We start from the raw sequence: 20,777 nt of genomic DNA on the forward strand, positions 1-20,777 counted from the left end.
ATACATCGCAAGTCCTGTATACAGCAGCCTTCCAAAGTCTCTGTCCGCTCTCTTCCTCTCGATCTGGTACACGCACTAACAATGTCCCGCCCCCTCCGGTGCCATCTCCTGCGCAGAGTGTAAGTCGTCCCCGGGACTTGATCCTCTTCGATCTGGAAAAAAAGCTGTCGCTCCGCTGGCGGGCTGCACCGATTCGCTGCGCCAACCTCGGAGGCCCATTCGCTTCGCTATGCAAATCCGCACCGCAGCGACACACTCGCTCGGGCCGTTTTGTTCCGACGCCAAAGGGTGCGACGCGCGCTCGCTCGCAGCGTGTCGGATCACGACGAGAGCCGACGCCCAGCTAGTCGCCGCCGCTTAGCGTTAATTTTCAATGGCGCCGCGCCCCGCCGCCGTGCAACTGCCGGCGACGCACCAACCGCTGCTGCATGTAAGCTCCGGCGCCCACTACACGATGCCTCGGGTGCATCCTAGAATTTCAACGGCACACAACACGGCCACCAACCAACACCACTGCTTTCTTCATTATCTGTCTCTCGCTCTGCCGTACTCTCTGCCATGCAAATGTTTCACTGTAAGTCGTTACTCCTTCTCTTTGTCTGACATTAGTATTCTCTCCTCTTCTCGAAAATTCTGTGTGCTCCCTCTCTCTTTCTCTCTCTCTATTTCTATTTGAAACGCCTTATAGCTCCATTGGGCATTGTGCAAGGGGGGCGCTACATCACAACATTGAGTATGAAATAAAAATTACCAAGAAACAAGGTAAGCAAGCGACTATACATCGTATATAAAGCTTGAACATATGAAGAATAACGTAGTATATAATGCATACATAATCGCATAATGCATACATGTACGGACATAATACATAATGTATACATATCTAGCTATGTCAATCGACGACTTCAGTGAAACTACAGACTTAGTTGGTGATGCAATGTGTCGGGGTTGGGCAGTGAAGCGATGTTGTCTGGCAGGCTTTCTTTACGCCTCTAACTTTCAAACTTCCGCATCCCCTTTCCCCAATGTAGGGTGACATACCGGTATATTCTTGACTAGTTAACATCCTTGCCCTTCCTCTCTATCCTGTTTCTTCCCTCTCTGGCAGAGGCGTGTGAGCGAATGGGTGGCGTAATGCATTAAGATTAAACCTATACGCGTGCCTCGAGATTGCGCGGGCACTATATTGTGCAGCGGTGCTAACGTCACTCTGCTTTTGGTTCATCGTGAATAGTCGTGAACTCTCTGTCCACCGTTTCTCTTCGGCCGTGCTTGGCAGCAATTATTTTGTTGCAGGCAACTGTTCATCCATCCGTAAATACGTACGTACGTACGTACGTACGTATGTATGTATGTATGTATGTATGTATGTATGTATGTATGTATGTATGTATGTATGTATGTATGTATGTATGTATGTATGTATGTATGTATGTATGCATGCATGTATGTATGTATGTATGTATGTATGTATGTATGTATGTATGTATGTATGTATGTATGTATGTATGTATATATGTATGTATGTATGTATGTATGTTGTATGTATGTATGTATGTATGTATGTATGTATGTATGTATGTACAGGGGGATGGAAAGTTTTCATCACGCTCTGGCCTTGGTGGCAATAAAAAGATGCTAGATGGTTCCTTTTTGTCACCATCCAGGCTACAACCGCTTGAAAATAAGTGCGAAACAGCAGAGAATGTAGATGCCGAATGTTCGCGTTCCTTTCCATCCCCACTGTACATACATACATACATACATACATACATACATACATACATACATACATACATACATACATACATACATACATACATGCATGCATGCATGCATGCATGCATGCATGCATACATACATACATACATACATACATACATACATACATACATACATACATACATACATACATACATACATACATACAGACTGTAGAGACGCGATCCTACTCAGTAATGGGTCGTCCTCTCGAGCGCCTTCCAGTGGGTCGTTCTCTTCTCTGAGGGCACGCCCCGCGCGCAGAGAGTCGCCCCGCTTTGACTGTCGCTGCCGTGCGCCGTCGCTGAGTGCCCGTTAATAAACGTCTTGACAATTTGGTGGAGAGTGCTGTGCCCTTTAAACAACTACGGTCCGCATTCGATGCCCTTGGAGCTACGATCCCGTACCGTGCCTGCTACCATGACTCAAGACGCCGCCCAGCAAACGCCTCCTCTTGCACCGACGCCATGTCCGGGTGTCCCCTGCATCCGCGACCCTCCTATCTTCACCGGCGCGGATGGCACCGACGTCGAGGACTGGCTCGCGATCTACGAGCGTGTGAGCGTCCCCAATAAATGGGACGAGGCAGGCAAACTGAGCAACCTCGTTTTCTACCTCGCGGGTGTGGCAAGCCTATGGTACAACAACCATGCATCCGATTTCGCTACGTGGTCCGCTTTCAAGACCGCCATCATCGACGTGTTTGGCCGCCCTGCCGTTCGCAAGCTGCAAGCCGAACAGCGTTTACGCGAACGAGCCCAGCAGTCCGGCGAGTCTTTCACGAGCTACATTGAAGACGTGCTCGACTTGTGCAAGAAAGCCAACGCAACCATGACTGATGCCGACAAGATCCGGAACGTCATGAAAGGCATCGACGACGATGCCTTCACCATGCTACTCGCCAATAACCCTCGCACTGTGGCAGAGATCATCACACTGTGCCAAAGCTACGAGGAGCTACGCCGGCAGCGGCTTATGACGCGTCGACCTCCATCACGCGACGCCGATCTCGCTGGCTTGTCGGCCGTGTCGGAGCACTCCGTCTTACTCGACGAAATCAAGTCATTCGTGAGGGAGGAAATTGCCCGCCAGTTCTCCTTACTGGCCTTCTCTCACCCGCAGGATGTTGTACAGTCGTCGACCACACTGCTGCCTCCCCTACGCCGGGCTATTGAGCAGGAAATTGCGGAGGTTATGCCAGAATACCACCAGCCCCCTCCGGCGTCGGCGCCGCTCAGTTACGCACAAGTTGCAGCCAGGCCGCCCCCAGCGCTCCCTGTGGTGCCCCCGCTAACATACGCTGGAGCCGTCGCCAGGCCTCAGGCCTTCGAAGCGAGTGTGCCGGCTGCGTACGCCGACATCATCCATACGCCCCGATTGCAGCCCACCATGCAGTCGTCATATCAGCAGCCGCCCCGTCCCTCGCGTCCTGCCACGTGGATGGGACCTCGCCCGGCAAACCAATGGCGCACTTCCGACAACCGCCCGATCTGCTTTGCGTGCGGTTGCGCCGGTCACGTCGCCCGCTATTGCAACCGCGTGCAGCCGCCTCGAGTCGGATCAGCCGTCACCAACCAGTCCAGCCGCCCGTATTATGACCCGCTGCCGCCTATGTCACCGACGTCACGCCCAGGCCCATCTACCCGTCGTTCACCGTCCCCACGACGCCGCTCACTGTCACCGATGCGGCCTCGTCCGGTCGCACGAGACCAGGAAAACTAGTCGTCGCAGTCCAAGAGGCAAGGGCTGCGACGCTATCGAATAGCCAAAGCCCTCATCAAAGCCCATCAAACGTAGTAGACGTGTTTGTAGATGGTGTGCGCACATCGGCCCTTGTAGACACTGGAGCTGCCGTTTCCGTTATGGACGCTAAATTTAGCCGACTACTACGAAAAGTGACGACGCCACTTTCCTGCTCTCCCTCCGTACAGCCAGCGCTCACAGTATTCACCCGACAGCGGTGTGCACAGCCCGTGTCATGATTCAGGGCCCTCTGTACGCCGTCGAATTCATCATAATTTCCTCATGCTCTCACGACGTCATCCTGGGATGGGATTTTCTCGCCCGTCACGCCGCCGTAATTCGTTGCGCACCAGCCGAAATAGAGCTCTCACCATTCTCAGATTTGACGCCGGCGGACAGTCCACCGGCTGCGACCAAGGTACTCGTAAAAGACGACACCACACTTCCTGCAAACTCGTCAACTGCTGTGTCAGTCTGCTGCACCGGTCTCGCCGACGTCGTTGCACTCCTCTCTCCATCTGACCGCGTCTTCACTAGAAAAGGCTTGTTGGTGCCATTTGCGACCGTGCAAGTCATTCAGGGAGACACCGATATTTTTGTTACGAACCCATCCCCGTACATTGTTAGGTTGGTGCGAGGGGAATGTCTCGGCAGAGCGGAAGCCCTCGGATACGCACAAGTTATGGACGCACCGGGTGATACGCACTGCGCCAGCTCCCATTCGCTCAGTGCTGTTTCCACATCTGATTCGTCACCCGCTGATTTATTTGGTTCCTTGATTGCTGAACACCTTACGTCGGTCGAGCGTTCCCAGCTTCTATGCTTGTTGGAACAATTTCGTTCTTCGTTCGATGTAGCGCAAACTTCTCTCGGCCGCACGTCTGCTGTCACGCATCGCATCGACACTGGCGCCCAACCACCACTGCGGCAACGTCCATATCGCGTGTCGCCAACAGAGCGTCGTGTAATTACCGAGCAAGTCGAAGACATGCTTCGCCGCGATGTTATTCGACCCTCAAACAGCCCATGGGCGTCTCCTGTCGTTCTCGTTGCGAAGGACGGCTCTGTGCGGTTCTGTGTGGACTACCGACGACTCAATAAGATCACCCGTAAGGACGTTTATCCCCTACCTCGAATAGACGATGCCATTGACAGCCTGCATGGAGCAGAGTTCTTTTCATCGCTCGATTTGCGCTCAGGGTACTGGCAAGTTCCCATGGCGGATGTCACCGCTGACGAAGCTCCTTGGAAGTAACGGGCCCCTCAATTCGTGGTCGTCAGAGTGCGACGACGCTTTCGCAAAGCTCCGTCGTTTGTTGACGTCTCCTCCCATTCTACGCCACTACGACCGTACGGCCCCTACAGAGGTACACACGGACGCCAGCGGTGTTGGCCTCGGTGCTGTCCTTGCGCAGCGCAAACCTGGGTTCCCGGAATATGTGGTCGCATATGCAAGTCGTACGCTTACTAAAGCCGAGACCAACTACACCGTCACGGAGAAAGAATGCCTGGCAATCATTTGGGCCCTTACAAAGTTCCGACCTTATTTGTATGGTCGCCCATTTGATGTCGTCACCGACCATCATGCCCTGTGCTGGTTGTCGTCATTGAAGGATCCCTCAGGCCGTCTTGCCCGTTGGGCACTTCGCCTGCAAGACTACGACATCCGCGTGCTGTACCGCAACGGACGTCAGCATGCTGACGCCGACGCCCTGTCGCGCTCTCCCTTGCCTGACGACAATGCCCACAACTCAGCGTCTCACTTTGTCGTTTCTTCCATCGATATTCACACCATCGCTACCGAGCAGCGCAAGGATCAATGGATTGCCTCACTGATAGACTTGCTGACTGATACATCGGCCACACCATCCACTCGCTTGTTGCGTTGTCAAGCCCACCATTTCGCCGTTCGCGACGACCTGCTCCACCGACGCAATTACAACGGCGACGGCCGCCAGTGGCTACTAGTAATACCCCGCAGTCTGCGTTATGACATATGCGAGTCGTTCCACTCTGATCCGCAGTGTGCACAACCTGGGGTATCGAAAACCTACCACCGCATCCGCCAACGTTACTTTTGGCGAGGGATGTACCGCTACGTGGAGAAGTTCGTTCGCTTGCATCGATTGTCAGCGCCGCAAAACTTCAACGCACCTGTCGCCAGCAGATCTGCAACCTCTACCTTGCCCTGACCGACCGTTTGGTCGCGTTGGCTCGATTTATATGGGCCACTTCCCCTGACGTCCTCTGGTAACCGCTGGGCGATCGTCGCTGTAGACCACCTCACGCGATACGCTGAAACTGCTGCCCTCCCTGCGGCTACAGCGAGCGATGTAGCCTCCTTCCTGCTCCACCGATTCATGCTGCGTCACGGTCCACCCCAGGAGCTGCTCAGTGATCGAGGCCGTGTCTTCTTGTCGGAAGTCGTAGAAGCCATTCTCAAAGAGTGCAACGTTGTTCACCGCAAAAGTACTGCTTACCACCCGCAGACGAATGGCCTCACCGAACGCTTCAACCGCACGCTAGGCGACATGCTCTCGATGTACGTCGCCGCCGACCACACGAATTGGGATGTCATTCTTCCCTTCGTCACATACGCCTACAATACCGCTCCTCAGAGCACTACTGGTTTCTCACCATTTTTCTTATTGTATGGCAGGCACCCGTCACACACCATCGACACAATCCTTCCCTACAAGCCGGATCGATCTGAATGTGCGCCTATTTCTGCCACAGCCAGACTTGCTGAGGAGTGTCGCGAGCTCTCCAAGACCTTTACTACGCATAGCCAAGAGCAGCAGAAACGCATTCGCGGTGACACCACCAGTTCTGCGCCCACGTTCCTTCCTGGAGCGCTCGTATGGCTCTCGGTCCCTACCACTGCACCTGGCCTCTCTTCCAAACTACTGCCCAAATACGAAGGCCCCTACTGTGTCGTCGAACGCACATCCCCGGTGAACTACCTGATCGAACCCATGGACCCATCTTCGGACATGCGCCGTCGAGGGCGCGACATTGTCAACGTGGCGCGCCTGAAGCCCTACCATGACCCGCTCATAGTGACAAGTTGCTAGGTCGCCAGGCGGCTCCCTTTTCGTAGCCGGGGTAATTGTAGAGACGCGATCCTACTCAGTAATGGGTCGTCCTCTCGAGCGCCTTCCAGTGGGTCGTTCTCTTCTCTGAGGGCACGCCCCGCGCGCAGAGAGTCGCCCCGCTTTGACTGTCGCTGCCGTGCGCCGTCGCTGAGTGCCCGTTAATAAACGTCTTGACAATACATACAATACATACATACATACATAAACATACATACATACATACATACATACATACATACATACATACATACATACATACATACATACATACATACATACATACATAGAAATATTGCCAGTAACTGCTGCTCTTAAGAACATAATTCATCATACTGCTTGAAGTTGCTTCGCACGTGTGTGTGGGTGCGTGAGTGGGTGAGTAAGCTTCCTCCATTCTCGTGCTTTGTTTTCTTGCGCTCGATTTACATAAACGTAATTAAGCCGAGAGAATCGGTCTGGTTATCGTTCGCACAGAACGGATGTTTGAAAATGGTTAAATAGCAGCCTAATTCGCGAAACCAATACGATTGAGATAAACGTTTCACATCGCAAGAAGCCCACGGCCTTCTAGAAAGGTCACTTGCATTAATTTATATTTAATATCCATGGGACATGAGGATGGAGAGCACCCGGTCAACTTCCTGGGGAAACAGTGCGCGAAGAACGCAGTATTTTTCTTTTTTATTTTTGGAGAACACATCTCAATTGAGAGAGAGAGAGAGAAAGAACCGATTCAAGAAAGAAGTGTGGGGCTAATCTCTAACCCGCGTATCTTACTAAGTCCAACGTAACGGCTCTATAGCTAAACGCGCAATCCCGGAGGCACTGCGACATTTATTCTTGGGTTTCTTGCCACCAGCTACGTACGCCTTGACCAGCCGTGTGTACTTTGCAGAAATATGCGCATGCGCTTCAAAGCGGGACAAAAAAAGAAAAATCTTGCTCTTGCCGACTACGCGTTATCTTACGGCAGTCTCCCGTTTTTTCGATGCATAATGGAGAAGCAGAAGACAAGGAGAGGGGAGAGGGTTGTGTGGAGAGCGCGGAGAGCGGGTAGCGGCACGGAAAGATGGCTCCGTCCAGAACGCCTGCTGCGCGCACCGGCTGTTGCTACTGTTTCGCGCGAAGCGCGAGGTGAAGAGCGGGGCACCCTTATTTGCATTTTAATTAATTAGAATCGCGAAAGATTAACCGGCCGTTCCGACTCTCCGCAACACTGATTTCGAGTAGCCGCTTCCACTCCTTCCTCGCTCGCTCCCAACGCTCCACGGTGCGGGCACCGCCACCACCACCGCCGGCACACACGCCTCGTCGTCGCTGCGCGCCCTTTTGTCTCGCGAACGTTCGTCGGCGCCGCTCCGGGAAAACCGAAGGCAAGCCTTCCGGCCGCACGCTGCATGACCGGGAAAACGTGCCGAGGAGAGAGAGCCCCCCCACCCCTTTTGTAACTCGCGGCAGCGGCTGCATACTATATAGCGCGAGGAGCGGGTCCCCCACGTGAATGGCGTGGCAGCAACCACACCAGGGCCCGTCTGTCACCCCCCCCCCCCCTTCCATATCCTTCTCTCGCGAACTCCACCACTGGCTCCCAAACATCTTCCCCAATCCTCCTGTCCCTTCATCCCTTCCAGCGGCTTCATCCCGTTACAAACACATAAGGGCGCAGCACTACTAGCACGGGCTTCGGAGTGGTGCGCGTTCACTGACTGGGCTCGATATATTAGCGCTTTGTGTCGCAGGCAGCAGCAGGCCCCCGGTTTCACGAGCGCTCGCCCTCACTGAAAGCCTGGAATCATGCTCCCTGTTTGGTTACGTTAGCTCGACGCCGATCGGAGCGCGCGTTTTCACGGCAGGAAGCGTCGTAGTCGACGGGGGCTCTCGTCGAGCTGGCTTTTGTTCCGCGCGCACGGTTCCCGAGTTTCGTCTCGCCCCTGTGAATGTAAGAATTGTCTGTGTCGACAAAAAAAAAGAAAAAAAGATGACAAGGGGGGGAATGATTCGCGCGTGATACCTGCGTGAACTCCGCGACGCCGTTCATCTTTCGCCTGTTTTCATGTAGAATTTTGAACAATGTATGTCATGTGCAAGTGCAGCTGCGAAATGCCCACTACGCTATGATTCATAACTTATCGAATCGGCGAAGTACCGACGAGGAGTCCGTAAGGCGCTAAGCGCAGCTGCAGACTTTGTTGACGCTGTTGCCGATGGCGATGATCGGTTATGCTGAGAGATTTAGGATGGGTGGGCCTTTAAACCCACTCGTTAATGCTATATCCTTACTCGGTTAAATATTGTAATTTATTAGTGTCGGCAATTGCTCGCGAAGTAAGCATGCTTAGATGTGAAAATGTGCGCGAAATTGTGTTTTTAAGGAATGTTAGCTGTAGAGATGTTACCTTGACGAAGGGGTGGTTGCAGAGTTGCCCATGAAGAACATGTGCTCCGTGGTCGAGAAGTCCCAATTCACACAACCTACGAGCGTTAGCGGTAGTTGTTTTTAATTATTGTGGCCTTAGAGGAATAAATGTTCAACGCTTTTTGCTCGCGCACGTTCACTAAAGATGAGCGGCTTTCGTCTCCAATGCAAATAAAAAAAACGTCTCCTAAAGTTCTTCCCGCCGTAAACATCAGATCCTCATGTTTTTCATTTTCTTAAATCGCCCAATAATGACGGTGCACTAGCGATGTAAAGATGATCGTTCGCTTTCACCGCAGGTAAAATATATTCTTAGCTTGCGTACAAATCTGTACATTTCTTTTCGCTTGTTAGTGTTCCGAACAAGAACAGGTGCGCCTATAACTTGCGTCCTTTCATAATGACTCGCGAGGTTTCCTCAATCAGGAGAGAGAGAATTAAACTTTATTTTACGATGCTTTCTTTTTTTTTTTGCCGCTAGTCCTGACGACTTATTTTGTAATGGACTACAAACTCACCCCCAGTCAAGCACGTTCACGACACTATATGGCATGAAGCGCGCGTGGTCTATAAGCACAAGCGGCCAGTTGACCTTACATAAAGGTATAGGTTTCCGAGCCTGCTGGTTATGAATGCCGAAAAGACTGTTTTGAAACGCTCCTGGCGGATGCTTGAAAGCGGCCAGAAGAATGCAGGCGTTGTGTAAGAACGCCGTAGAACTTCTCCATAGTCCTACAACTGCGTGTTACCTTGGCAGGCTGAAAATGCGAGCTGCATGCACCAGGTTGTTCTGATTTACGAAATTTATCAGCGAACGTTAGAGAAAAGGGAACGGGAAGTAGATGGGAAGGGGGAGAGGGGTACACACGATCATAAAACACTTGTTAAAATTCTTTCTGTCTAGCCAATGGACGTGACACCTGCGCTCAGTGACTCCATTTGCGCCCTCAAATATGCGCGCAGGCGAGTGCATCCTCCTATCCCACGAGGCCAAAATGATCTTCATCTGTTCTCTTTTTCTTTCTCGCAGTAGTTTGCTGCGTGCACGCGATACATACACTGAGTGACTTTCAAACGTGGACATGTCTTTCCTCTGTTCTTTTCTGTGAATGTATCGTGTTTCCGGAAACAATAATGCTTCCCCACTTTGAAGGCGGACCACTTGCGCCGTACTCTTCCATTCTGATGCTGGAAAGAAAGAAAGAAAAAAGAGACGGTGCACCAACCATCATTTCTAATACATTTTGGCCGCGCGCACGCCGACAGGTATAACAGCTGTTGCGTAAAAAGTGGGGAAGCGCGCGATCTCGGGCGAAAATGCTATTTTGGATATCGATGTCGTTTTATTGGCGATGACACGTCGATAAACAATGTCACTCGACATGTACGACCTTTTTTTATTTTATTCTTTTCTTTAAACACGCGATGCGTGCTCCGGTCGGCTTTTTTCCCCCGATATACCTGGTCGCTCAGCTTCCACGCGCCGAGGGTTCTTTGCCGTTCAAGCTTGGAGCTGCAGCGTTATTGGATTCTGACTTCTATATGCGCCTTGTGCGTCGAGCCGCAGTTCACGTTGTAAGGACCCTCGTGTCGTGGCATACAATGATAAATATTCCCGTCGGTTCTTTTTATTATTATTATTTTGTGAGTCGGTTTGAGGGTCTAGTGTTTATATGTATCGTTTTTCAGGCGTGTTCTTATACAACGCGAGCTTTGTTTTGTGTGTGTCTCTTTGTTTCAAGGCGATTTTATTCCGAGCAGCGAAGAATTAGGTTTCGTACGAATGGCCCTGCGTTGTGCGTATTCCGCGCGTTGCGTAAAGGCTCACTCTTTCGAGTCCTCTCCGGTGAAGTGTTCGACTATGACAACGCGCCGACTGAAACTGGGAAAATGAGATTCCGTCGAGCAAGCTTCTTTGACGCTTGTTTTGGCGGAGGGTGACTCCTAAAGCATCGCCATACATTCTGGTTAGTCGCGCCAAAGTAAGACAGCTTTCTGAGACTACACAACTGTGCACCTAGCCGATCTTGCTCCTGGGAAGTCGCACAAAAAGAAAAAAAAAGAAAGAAAAAACTGATCTTTTCACTCTTATAGGAGTTGAGTTATTATAGTTGGTAAGCATTAATTTTTATTAGAACATCATTTAGCCGCGACTGTGTTATCTTGCTTACTATAGTTTACTCCTAGATGTGACAAAACGGGGGTGCTGTTACCTGAAATTTTGGGATTTTACGTGCCGTGACCACAAGGCACACCGTAACTGTGGATTAATTTTGGTCACCTGAGGTTCATTAATCTGCGCCTAATTCTACTACAGGGGCGTCTTTATTTGCATAACGGCCTCATTCGATTGCAGCCACTGTGGTCGAAATTAGAAGCTATGCGCAACCAATAAGGATGCTGAATCCGAAAGTATGAGATTGTACCAATGCTTACACACGAGTAATCACGATCTGTACTATCCGCGAACGTTTCATTAGCGCTTAAGTGTTACGCAATAGCCAATGATGAACGTGCCAATCACGTCATTTCTGGTCTATACGTTTATGCCGCTAATTGAAAACTGTGACGCTCATAGTGAAATCTAATTGTAATAATTTCTGAGATTTAACGTCCCAAAGCGACCCCGGCTATTAGAGACGCCGTAGTGGAGGGCTCCGCGTGATTTCGAATTCCCGCGGTTCTTCAAGGTGCACAAGCATCGCAGTGTACCCGGGTCTCTATAGCATTTCGCCTGAGCCCAAATGTGACCACCGTCGCTAGGATCGAACCCCCATCCTTCCGGTCAGCAGCCGACCACCGTAAACACTGAGCCACTGCGGCGGCTCCTCAGTGCACCAGTCATCACAGAAAAGTACAATAACTACAGAAAAGTTTGACTTTAAGTTTAGCTTCACTGCGCAGTTTTGTAGCTGAAAATGCCACAGTGACGCACACAGAGCTGGAATGCGGGAGTTGAATGCGCTGTTTATAAAGTACGAGCCAAAGACGTGTTTATGTGGCACATTGATGCGGTTCGGCTTACAGTGAAACCTCGGTGATACGAATCTCAAGGGACCACCAAAAATATTCGTATCATCCAAAATTTGTATCATCAGAAATCATGCAAAATTAGCATGCGACAAAAGAAAGCTGGCGTGCATTTTCATATATTGTTTTTCAGGGCCGCAGCACTGTCGGGAAGAACCCTGAATGATTGTCAGTCAAGTTTTTAGATGACAGCAGTCATACCAGCTCTCGTAAATATACGGTCTGTACGCGCGTGTTTAATTAATGAACCAGATGCGTTGTGACCCGCGACAGCAGTAGCCCCTTCCAAATTTTAGTATGCTTTTTTTGCATGACACTAGAGCACTGCAGCGAAAGTAACAAAAGAAGCGCTTTGACGCGGTGGATCAAGGCCACAAAATTAAGGAAGCACGGTCCTGTGTTATGATTTTGTTATGGCGGAGGTATTGGGGATGCTTTTTGGGAGATTTACGGCCGTGCCCACACAAGTGCGACCTCAACGGTCGCGCATGTTGACGTTGTGAGGCCTGACACCTTCGCCAAGACCGTCCTCGCCTTCTTTCGGTCCTCGTCCATCTTTCATAGGATGTCTGATGCACGAGACAGGCACGTGTAAACACAGTACAACGACAGCAGCCCGCGTCAACGCGTTAGAAAAAAAGGATGGCGCTAATGTCCTTTGCAATCTACACGCGAAGGCACGCGGAGGCTCATAAGAGCGTCAAAGATTCGCGCACGCAATCTCGGAGGCCGTGACTCGTCTCTGAAGGTTTGTTCTGACCGTAAGAAAGTGTTTTTCTTACACCGTGATTCTGAAGATTTGGCGGTGCGGCGCGCATGCCCACGCTTGCGTTCCCGCGCTCGCACGTGCTTGGAGCGTCTTTGGCGACAGCGCGGACAGCGCCTCTTCGTACCTGGGCGTTAGCGTACGTTCGTACCAAACGTCACTGGTTGATAATCTGTTTGCAACAACGCGTACTCCATTACATTGCAGGTCAATGGGCCTTGGCCGGGACCAACGAAATATTCGTATCACCCCGAAATTCGTATGAGCTGTGATCGTATCACCGAGGTTTCACTGTATTAGGGTTGCTGGTTTCCACACGAATATAGAGTAACGATTTTTGTTAACGCCACGAGTACATTAGGATGATCCTACAGAGCGTAAATATAAGAAACAAAAATACAACTCCCAAATAAAATTGCACTTGCTTAATATTATCAGAAAAGCTGAGAAATTATCTATAGAGTGCGGTAAGTGGACTGCACAATCTGCAAATTAAGAATAGCAAATGAGCTGCACGTCAACAGGGACGGTAGATATATGAAGAGACCGCCGATGTCAGTAATACCAGTGCGATAAGAGCGTGTCAGTGCTTGGACAGCACCTTGGTGGGCAAGATGAATTCAGGCATGTTTCTTGTCTCCTCACATCGCCCAACACTACCTAGAACTTTCAGTTCTAGGCAGGCACGTAGGCAAGGGGGGGGGGGGCCCCCCGAAATTCGTCCAGCCTTTTATATTCCCGGGCAACTTTTTTTTTCTTTTTGCCATGAAAAGACTTTCTTTCGAATAATTAGGCCTTGCCCCCCCCGAAAAAAAATCCTGGCTACGTGCCTGGTTCTAGGTGGTGTTGGCTACACAGCCACGCTTGTAGGATGTGAATATATGAATGCACATGAATTCGTGGTACAGAACAACTGCGAAAGAACGCTCTCTGTGAAGGCTTAGTTGAATTTGGCGTTAGTAGAATGAGAGCCCGCAGCAGGACAAGCTATAAAGCCGACATGGAGAATTGTGGACATCAGGAGAATTGAGACTTCGCAAAATTTTGATGCCAAATGTGTGTTTCGGTGCTCGCTGGATACGCCTTTCAAGGTGCCGTTCAAGGCGCTCAAAAACTCTACAAAGCATGCGCCATGCCGATATTACCCGGCAACAGTGTTTCTAAGAAAGGCCGCAGCCTGCAATAAAACTCTACCCTTACGCATTACTTTTGACATATTCGGGTGGTCGTTTAAGTACGCTCTGATCGTGTTTGAAAGTGGCGAATTCAACAGCTTTAAAGCGTTACAACGAGAACAAGCAGTTATGCAAGTCATATTGCTCCTTCCTTATCATGTATTGGCCCACTTATTTTAGTAGTAATGCTTAGTTGCTCTTCTACATCAATTTCTCAGAGCCTCCGGAGCACTCTGAAACAACCACCCGAATGTACCATTAGATAACTCAGAAAGGATGTTCTGCCTGGGTTTCTAATCGCCTCTTAAGAGTATGCTTTTGAAGACGAAACTAAAGGCGGAGACACAAGGTAAAGTGTGCCGGATCGTCGCTCAACCACCCCGTTCGTGTGGTTCGTTGCGCTTCGCTTCTTAGCACTGTTCGAAGACGAAAACGGGGCGTCTTCGCGTCGCCAGCGTATGGAGGGTTGGTTGAAAGAAGGGCGAAGAAAAGCTTGTAGTCGGAAGTACGTACGAATCTTCGGCAACTACTGCGCACACGAATCGCTGTGTACTAGCAAGTTTGCGGAACACAAGCGAAGAAAGGCACGAGCGTGTAACGGAGGGAAGAGGGTGGCGACGCATTATTACTTCCCAGAGCATCGTGTACGCGTCGGGCTCAGGGAAAAAGCGTAGCCGGAGGGGGCTTGCTGCTGCAGCGTCGGTTGCCACCGAGAGAGCGGGCTAACGTGCGAGCCGGCCGATCGCTGCAGGCTGCCGGTCGGACCCGGAGGCTGCAAAAACGGTCCCGGCTAGCTAGCCAGCTGGCCAGCTGCAGAGCGGCGCAGGCAGACGGCCGGGACTGGTTCGCACACGCGCTATCCCTGTTTGCACGGAGTGCCGCCGCCCGTATTTGCGAGCGAGCCCGAAATGTTAGCTCGGGCATCGCGCACTGCCGTCCTCGCGATTCGTCTCGGTTCCCCGTCTTCGTCTTCTGCAGGCTCGGCTATCACGCGTCTGTGTTTGTCTGTACCCGTAGCGCGTGTATGGTCATATCGATCTGCAATGGGGCAGGGAAGGGGGAGGGGGGGGCGATCCGGAGCTGCGGCCTCCGTCCTTCCATACGCAACACGTTTTGTTGTGCGTTTCCTCGGCTTTCCTTTTCTTTCTTTTATGGTAGCACGCGCTGCCTTGTCCTTCGGGATTGCGCGGCGGTCCATCTTCGACCTGCGCTGGTCTCGGTCTTCTTGCCCTCCTCCGGCATGTTTCGTGACGTTCTCTGGAGCGTGTCCCGCGAGCCGCGCCCATAAGTCTTGAATAGAGTCGGTCATTGCGTGCTGCTGGCCCACGAGAAAAGACTGTTCCTGAATGGGCCTTCGCTTTGGAAATGGCCAATAGAAACACATGTTTGTGCGTTGCTTGTGAAATTATTCCGTCAGTGAACTTGTACATTTCTTTATCTTGACTTCGCTTTTCTGCAAAATGTAGAAATAATATGATTGATTGATTGATTGATTGAATGATTGATTGATTGATGGTTGGTTGATTGATTCCAAATAGTATACCCCTTGAAGAGACTGGCATAACAATTGTAAAACCTTTGTAAAGTCGACGTTCAAGGATGGGACATGGTTTCGCCTTGGTATTACCGTGAACGAAGACATCGAGAGCAGGAAGTAATACCAGAAAGAATAACGGGTATCGACGCCTCTCTCAACCTCACGCACCAGCTTGCCGTAACGTCATACACTTTGGCGACGTCCGTTCAGTGCTGTAGCAATCATTCACCAATAGATAGAAAACAATTGGATATGACCTGACAATCACGGAAGACGTAACCTACTAACTTTTTTGAACGATAAACATTTCATTCCTCGAGAAAAGAATAACTCCATCCCACCGTATACGAAGGTCGGATACCCGCGGCACACAGGTTGCCAGCCTATCTCAAGACGACTTCAGTGCTGTAGTGCTTGAAGAGTGAAGACGTCGAAGCCGTGTTTGCCCGCTCACTAGTGAGAGAACCAATGAGAGAATATCCAATGAGAGAACCACATAATGGACACGTGTCATGCAACCACCCTCGAGTACTGCCAGGGTTTTCAATGTGCCGCTTCCGGTGACGGTCGCAGAATCAGGAACGGGCCCGCAATTCACAAAGAAATGGTTGAAAAAATAAGTAAACCTCCACTCACAGAGGAACCGCAGAAATTGTCTGGCGTCAGCTTCGTCGCCACCGATGGTCTTGAGGGCAGCCTCCTGCTGCTTTGAAAGAGACCTCTACATCTCTTCAGCCGGATACAACTTAAGAAGTCCGGAGAAGTCCCGAAGCGCGGGAGCCGATGGACTCCGCGAGTAAAGAAGTAGTACCGCTAATGCGCTCAGCAGTGTGCTCAGAAGGCGAGGTCACAACCGTCCGGCTCATGACTTGACTCTGAAGTGTGCTCCCATTGGTGCAAGCTTGTGGCCGTCCGCCTTTGAGAAGGAAAAGCTGCAGACTTCTAAAGTTGTACCCGACTATAGTTCCATTTGACTCCTGTAGTACGAACTAGAGAGCACGTCGGAGACGCATGCAGACACGTCTGGGTGTAGGAAAAAACGTCCCCGGAATATACGTCCCCGGAAGATACGTCCCCCGAATAGACGTCCCCGCTGGCATGGCTCTCTAGGAGAAAAAGTCCCCAAGTAAAAAATTAACCGCAAAAAGAATCATGTGCGAATTCACTTGACAAAACAATGCATTCTGTATTCGACGATTCGCAAATGTTCGGCCACATTGTGTTAAAAAAAGAATGCAGGTAAAACCTAATCCCATGTCCGATGACCCTCAGGAAATCTTCAATTTTCGTCGTCCCGGCAGTATAGTCCTCACACAGGTTGTGAACACACTGCTGCATGGCCATGACCGTTGAGTTGCGCCTCTTCTTTCGAGACTGGGCCATCTTCAATGCCATGGTGGCTTCTTCCGAGCGGAAGGCCTTGATGCTTCCCAGCCTTGTGTTTCAGGCCTGCCCATCACTGTTCGTCCTGCGTCCTCCATGAACAGTGGCCGAGTAGGCCTTCCACATAGCAGTAAACTTGAATTTCAGTAAACTACAATCTTCGCGCGAATCTTTTTTTATTGCAGTGGGAAATAAAGAATTGGCGTCTTGAAGGCGCAACGTTTGAGGGCCCCCGTATGGGGACGTTTTTTCCGACAACGCAAAAGGGGACATTTTTTCCAGGGACATTTGTTCCGGGGTCCTATATTCCGGGGACGTCTCTTCCGGGGACATTTTTTCCGGGGACGTTTTTCCCGGAACCCGACACGTCTAGCTGTTCAAAATGGCCTTACCTATTTGACTTATCGGTTGTCTATGATCGGAAGTTTGCTGCACCCTGTTCTGAAATGCAGTAGCACTGCTGATGACATGCGTAATGTAGGTCGTCTCAGGCGTGCATACGGTTGATAATGAGCGTCATCCATGTACTCCTAAGTAAATAGCCCACAAACGTAGGCTGCATGCACACCGGATAGTGTGAGTGCAATGCTGGCTGCACTCGAATAAAGGAATGCTCCACAATCGAGCCACACGTTGTGCCATGCAAATCAAATAGTGTCTTCACCGATCCTCAGAAAAAAAAAAAGACCCCGTGCTCACTAGGGCACAAACACTTCAACGTGTTTTTGCTTTCGCTCAAGAATCGTGGACTTCTCCGGGGGGTCTTCTACTCTCTTCTGCGCTCCCATAAACATCCACTTTCTCTCTTTCTCCCCAGTGCAGGGTAGCAAACCGAATATTCTGCTCTGGCGAACCTCGCTGCCTTTCCGTCTTTCACCTCCGGCTCTTTCATTCGTCAAAAGTAATTTTACTGCTAAAAAGATGTGATGCCACAACAACAAAAAAAAACGACGAGGACGACGAGTTGTCTAAGAATAAAAGAAACAAGAATGACGTGCGTATGTTTTATCGGTGATGCTGGTATCCGGAGGTGAAAATAGACTAGTCAAGTTTCCTGTTGAGATTAAATGTCTCTGGGAGCGGGCCGCTACGTTCGAGTTCACGCCCCGAAGGACCTAAAGACAGTTATTCCATTCCGTTCTATTAAATGCTTCCTCCAGATACCTTGCCTATCTAGTGTTCTCTTCGTTTTCTCTCAATTCCTTGGTCCTTAGAGAAACTTCGGGAAAAGTGAAGCCTCAGTCGGTGTCCTAGTGGCTGCATGGCGCTTGCCGCATATACAGCAAGACCGTCATGTTGTCTTATCATCGACACCACAGCTCTAGAGGGACGAACCGGGCGCGGCGGCGGTCGTTGCACCATCCGAATCAGGGAGTGGGCGAGATCCGCACAGTCGCCAGTCAATTGGCTCATCCTGCTTGCTCGGCGGCTGCGGAAATGGAGACGTATGCGGTCTTCGGAGCGCTCGCCGTAGGGTTTATTGCGAGCTCCCAGCTGTGGAAGGCAAGGTGACGGCCACACACAGAGAGAGCGAGGGAGTGGCAAAGCCTCGCCGTTGGTTCATTGGCGACTTTGAGCGCGCCGAGGCAGTGGCTGTACGCTAATGAACCTAATCACAAACAGCGGGTGGTGCAGGAACGGGGAAGGGGAGGGGTGGTATTGCAGCGTTTCGTGTGTTAGAGGGGGGTATGATTCGTGGCATGGGGTTGAGAACTCCTTTGCGGGAAGCAAAGGAACATACCAGATGAAGCCGGGACAGGAGGCAAGTGTAAGGAAAGGAGAAGGAGGCCGAATTTCAGGAAATTTGCAGGGACCCCTCAGGGCGAGCGCTTCCGGATTTTCAGTTCTCTATTTGGGCATCTTTCGCACACCGCTCTTAGCGCTTGCGGCTGTATACGCACGGAATGAGATGTCAGGCTGACATGTTATTTGGGCTGACGATTGCTTTCTTTTCTCAGACACACGCACTCACTTGCAAGTCGTCGCTGAAGTTCGCAGAAGCAGCTGAACGCGTGCTTCGTTTTCTTTCTTTCTTTTTTTTTTTGGTTAGAGACAGATAGAGATAATGTACGTGTTAAGTAAAGCCAGTAATCGCGTGGAGATAGTTCAGAAGAAAGGTGCCACTAGTTTAGCTGCGTCGCCGTTTCTGCTAAAGGTGGCAAAGAATGAAGTAAAAAGGAGAAGGTGAGATCAGTGAGTGACACACCAGCGTAAGGAACCGGACCCAAAACAGACTCGCTGATCCAAAGCTTCAGTTGCCTGTAAGTGTACCCTGGTTAGCGTTTACGTCAAGTAGACACTAGCCAAATCATTCGAGACTCTCAGAGTTGTGAGAAAGTACAGTCACGTCGTTTGTCTCGCAGAGCGTCGCAATTTCGTCGCCAACTCTGAATAGACAACGCTGGTGACTGTTTGCAGAGTAACACTAACGCGCAGTTAAAGGATTCTTCACGTACTACCCAATGTTGAATTGAAAGACGACTCTCGATCTCAAATCCGGCTCGTTGCTCTGCATACCTCACCGAACCAAAACCAAATCGTTCTTTTGGGAGGATCAACTACATCACGCGAAGGGAAATGCACATAGATACGAATGCCGTCAACAGATGCGTGCTGTTGTCAAAACAAAGTACTTTAAACTAGGTTTTCAGTGTTACCAGTGTGTCGTTGCATGGCCGCACGCTCAGGAACACCGGGTGACGATTAGCAACCAGATTAACTTTGACGAGCGCGTGTTGTCTTTAATTGTCGAGATAATAGGCTGCTGGTATTGCGCAGCCCTCCGTGAAAACGTAATTTACGGGTACTCGTCGCCTTCGTTCGCAGGTCAAGCTAACGGCAAGCGTCACGGCCTTGTCCCGACTGGCTCTAAGGAAATGCTGGAGCACAGCTACCGGGGAGCTCTGGAAGCCGGCCCCACGCCTGACGGTTTCTACTCGGCGCTGGACTCCAGCAGCGCTTACATCGTGCTCAACGAGGCGTAAGTTTATCTCACTGAAACTTGTGCATGGCTCGTTCTTCATGTGCCGACGATGAGCAGCTCAGGGGCGGATATTTTTTTACCGGGGAGGCACCCACGACAAGTAAGTTTCCTTTGGGAGGGAGAGGGGGAAAGGGGGTGGAAGGGGCAGAGAGGCTGAGAACTTATGCGTTGTGTTTTGAATGTTTGCTCTTGAGGAGGGGGGGGGGGGGCAAAGAGGGGCAAGACGAAATTTCACTTCACGGTACGGAACTGCTTTCAACACAGTGTATTGAACGGTTTTCAGCCACAATTATAAGTTTCGTAGCTTCTTCCGTGCATGTCAAGCCGGAAACGTATCTGGTTAACCTCCCTGCTTTTCATCCGAGTTCCTTTCTTCGTGCATGTCTCTTGCCACTCCTTTCAACTCACCTGCCATTAATGTGGAAGTGGTTTAACTTTGCAGCCGTTAAATTGAAGTTGTTCTCTCTCCTGTTGTATAGGTCATGATTCGAAAGTCATGAGGTATCTGTAGCTATCGGTACCATGAGCAGGACACTTGCGCTACTGCTAAATCTCGAAAGCTTTCCACGTAGCTTTAAACTCGTCGGCTGAGGACATAGAAGTGCGGGAGAACTCAGCTACTGGTAAATGCTCCGGCGCCTCCACGCGCTCTTCCAGTCAGTGGAACTTTCAATTCAACGCATTAAGAACAAACACAAAACCGTAGAACAGAATCATTGATCCGAATCATTTAATCGAATCACGTAAGGCGAGGGAAGTGCACCTTAAAAGCTTCGAACTCTTGGTGTTAAGAAAACGAGTGCGCTTGGTTTCATCACAGCAGACGCAAATCCATGCTGTCTGTTTGATACGACATACAGATGTGACAAAAAATTGACATGTTTAACA

The 20,777-nt window shown here is 50.5% G+C and overlaps 1 protein-coding gene across 1 annotated transcript in view; it reads left to right on the forward strand.

The window, feature by feature from the left end:
• Nucleotides 1-20,777, forward strand: part of LOC119387660 (receptor-type tyrosine-protein phosphatase N2) — a 580,933-nt gene that overhangs the window by 243,301 nt on the left and 316,855 nt on the right. Inside the window, exon 10 of the mRNA XM_037655122.2 lies at nucleotides 19,733-19,886. Within this exon, the coding sequence (XP_037511050.1) occupies nucleotides 19,733-19,886 (154 nt within the window). The remainder of the gene's footprint in view (nucleotides 1-19,732; nucleotides 19,887-20,777) is intronic.

Source organism: Rhipicephalus sanguineus, chromosome 3 (assembly GCF_013339695.2).
Source record: "Rhipicephalus sanguineus isolate Rsan-2018 chromosome 3, BIME_Rsan_1.4, whole genome shotgun sequence".
Classification (NCBI taxonomy): Eukaryota; Metazoa; Arthropoda; class Arachnida; order Ixodida; family Ixodidae; genus Rhipicephalus; species Rhipicephalus sanguineus.